Source organism: Myotis lucifugus, unplaced genomic scaffold (assembly GCF_000147115.1).
Source record: "Myotis lucifugus unplaced genomic scaffold, Myoluc2.0 scaffold_3500, whole genome shotgun sequence".
NCBI classification, from domain to species: Eukaryota; Metazoa; Chordata; class Mammalia; order Chiroptera; family Vespertilionidae; genus Myotis; species Myotis lucifugus.
In genome coordinates, this window is record NW_005874548.1 from 12,326 (window position 1) to 15,685 (window position 3,360).

The 3,360-nt window shown below is 41.4% G+C and overlaps 1 protein-coding gene across 1 annotated transcript in view; it reads left to right on the forward strand.

The window, feature by feature from the left end:
* LOC102429902 (protein kinase C theta type-like) overlaps window positions 1–3,354 on the forward strand; it is a gene marked incomplete at its 5' end in the record, with an annotated part of 8,836 nt that extends 5,482 nt beyond the window's left edge. Inside the window, 2 exons of the mRNA XM_006108776.3 lie at window positions 1,952–2,080; window positions 2,893–3,354. Of these exons, the coding sequence (XP_006108838.3) occupies window positions 1,952–2,080; window positions 2,893–3,048 (285 nt within the window). The remainder of the gene's footprint in view (window positions 1–1,951; window positions 2,081–2,892) is intronic.
* Window positions 3,355–3,360: the final 6 nt, after the last annotated feature.

Below are 3,360 nucleotides of genomic sequence, written 5' to 3' on the forward strand. Positions count from 1 at the left end.
TTGCTTCACCCTCCATTTTACAAGTCAGGAAACTAAGACTCAGAAAATTTGCCCAAGGCCTTGTGGGTAGTAAGCTTCTTAGATGACAGTTTCATGTTATTTCCACTATGTAGTGGCTTTCTAGTGAGATGCTTTGGAACTCAAGTTTCCACTGAGAGGCCTCAGCGGCCATCATATGTCAAGAGGAAAGGAAGCTAGAACCATGCCCAGGACTGACCACCTGCATGCACAGAGTTGATTGCATGGCATTTCACTTAGATTACTAAAAAGACTCTCCTCATTAGAGAGAGAGAGAAAGAGAGAGAGAGAGAGAGAGAGAGAGAGAGAGAGAGAGAGAGAAGAAGAAGAAGAAGAAGAAGAAGAAGAAGAAGAAGAAGAAGAAGAAGAAGAAGAAGAAGAAGAAAAAGAAGAAGAAGGAGGAGGAGGAGGAGGAGGAGAAGGGGAAAGGGAAGGGGAAGGGGAAGGGGAAAGGGAAGGGAAGGGGAAGGGGAAAGGGAAGGGGAAGAAGAAGAAGAAGAAGAAGAAGAAGAAGAAGAAGAAGAAGAAGAAGAAGAAGAAGAAGAAGAAGAAGAAGAAGAAGAAGAAGAAGAAGAAGAAATTTTCACTTTGTTATAGCAAGTTATTTATTTTTATTTTTTGGTAGAGTAAAGCCTGTGAAGCTTTTCAAGTAGTAATATAACACAAGTAAAGCCGTGCTTTAACATATGGACTGGCTATTCTTGTAATTGCTAAAAACAAGAGATCCCTGCAATTCAGTTATGAGTGGAGGTCAAGTTCTGCCAGAATCTCATGGAAAATACTGCATTCCACCATGGTTCTGTTTAAAACCCACAGCCTCTTTATGACACCCTCCAACTAGCAGTTACTTTATAAATAAACATCTAGTTGATGTAAAAGAGAGTGATGACTGTTCCGGAGACTAAGAAAACACATGACTTTTCTAGTTTCAAGTCTGGACTCTCTGGTTCCTTAATGCCCTTGACATGTTTTGCTTAAGTTTTAAGAGTTTACAGGTTTCTTTCCTGTCCTGGCCAATGTTCATTTTGACCTCAGAGGGGAAAGTAACAAGAGAGGGGACAGAAGAGGAAAATGTCTATGTAACAGGTCAGAGATGACAAAAGATGATTTGAATGATTACTCACCCAGCAAACTTGCAGGATTCAAGAGTGAGTCTCGATAATCATTTGCCTTCTCCAAAGCCACCTGTCAGGGACTAGTTTACATTATAGATGCATAGCAAGGCTGTAATCCCCAGAGGACAGCCTTACAAGGAATCAAATAAAATTATCACTTACTCTATGTTGTTGGGTTTTACAGACCAGGAATCAGTACACACACACACACACACACACACACACACACACACGTGTGTATGTGGGTGTGGGTGCTGTTATTTTATTTAACCCTCAGAATGGCCCTGGGAGTAGAACACTTCATTCACTTTACAGGTGAGGAAACTAACTCACCTGTAACTTGCCAGAAGTCCTATAAATAACATAGGATAAAGCTGTTTTAAACCAGGTCTATACAACTCAAAAAATAGCATTTCTAGGGAGTAAGAAACCAAAATCTCAGACTCTAAAATATTCAGAAGGCTTGTTCGAGTGAGAGTGTTGCCACCAGTTTACTCATGTCAACAGTTGATAACAGTAAGTAAAAAAAAAAAATCTTATATAATAAAGAGCTAATTAGACCGGGGTGGAACTACCTTCTGGAATGACCTTCTGAAACAACCAGTGGGCGAGGCAGCCAGGGCTTTGAAGGCCTACTCTTGCATGAATTTCATGCATCAGGCCTCTAGTAAGGTCAGAAAAGCAAGTGGCAAAAGGCCAGGTGTTTATCTTTGTAGAGTCAAATTTGTGTGACTCATACACTAAGAAATGCTACCTCCATCTGAAGCTACTTGGCTCATCCCTCAAGAAGTAACTGCTCCCTTTCTTCTCCTTTTCAGCTTTTTGTGAGGGAACCTGAAAAGAGGCTGGGAGTAAGGGGAGACATCCGACAGCACCCTTTGTTTCGGGAGATCAATTGGGAAGAGCTTGAAAGAAAGGAGATTGACCCACCATTCAGGCCTAAAGTGGTAAGGAGACACCCAGGGATGGGACCACCTGTTCCAGCCATTCTCCTTCTACTCCCAAGCTGCCTGCCTGTCCCCTTGAGGGTGGGAGGGGCCCGACTCTCAGTTCTGCTCCTATATATAAGGGTGACTTTTGATAATCTTAGAAAGCTGAATTGTACACCATACTAAATAGAATTCATGAATAAGTGTTTCTTATTACATTCTCTATCTCTTTCATGGGCACCAAATGGACCAGGTGGCTGGAGGAGAACCTGTCCCAATCTGGGTTGTCTTGGTAAACAGTCCAAGATGTTTAATAATAAAATTAACATAGGTGGGAGAACCAATAGCAGTGAAGGATATGGATAAAAGAACCGGAATAGAGAATCTCAAAACTCCTTCCTTCTCCCACCTTTCACCAACCCCCAGCCCCCACCCCTACCCACTGTTCCCTGTAGACTAAAAGGACAGAGGTCAAATTTGGGCTCACTCTTTTTTTCAAAGGTGGCCAATTCTGCTTCATGTAAACTATTAGCTAGAAACATTAGATCCTATTTGAATGTTTACTATGGAATTCCTTTATATGAACTTAATTATACTATTATTAAATTGATGAGTCAGGATATTAGAGATGTTCAACAAAAACCACATATGATCATCAGTATTATTTCAGTTTAGTTTATCTGCAAAGATCAACACTGTCATACACAGATTATAATTCAGCTTTCTAAGATTATCAAAAGTAGAGATAATTAATTTAGTGGCTGATTTTCTTCCCTTCTTCTCTCCCCCATCCGTCCCTGCCCCGCCCCCGCCCCCAAACTCTGATCAAGAAATCACCATATGACTGCAGCAATTTCGACAAGGAATTCTTAAATGAGAAACCCCGGCTGTCATTCGCCGACAGAGCACTGATCAACAGTATGGACCAGAACATGTTCAGAAACTTTTCTTTCATTAACCCGGGAATGGAGACGCTGATATCCTGAATCCCATCTTCAGACACGCGAAGGAATTTGCCTTCTCTCTGTGAACTGGTTCGAGTGACACTCCTTGGGTTCCTTTTCAACTTGGGAAAGAAAAGAAACACTCAACAATAAAGGCTGAGGCCTTTCAGCTCCTCACTGACTTTGCATCTGTAGCAGAAACCAACTCAACTTCACTAATGACACCACCTTTGGTTTCTCTGATCTTTCACGGCTATTCTTGAAGTTAGGTCATGACTAACCATAGTTATTTACTTGAAAGATGGTTCTTCGCACTGGGAAAGATGTGAAAACTTAATTCTGCTCTAAATGATG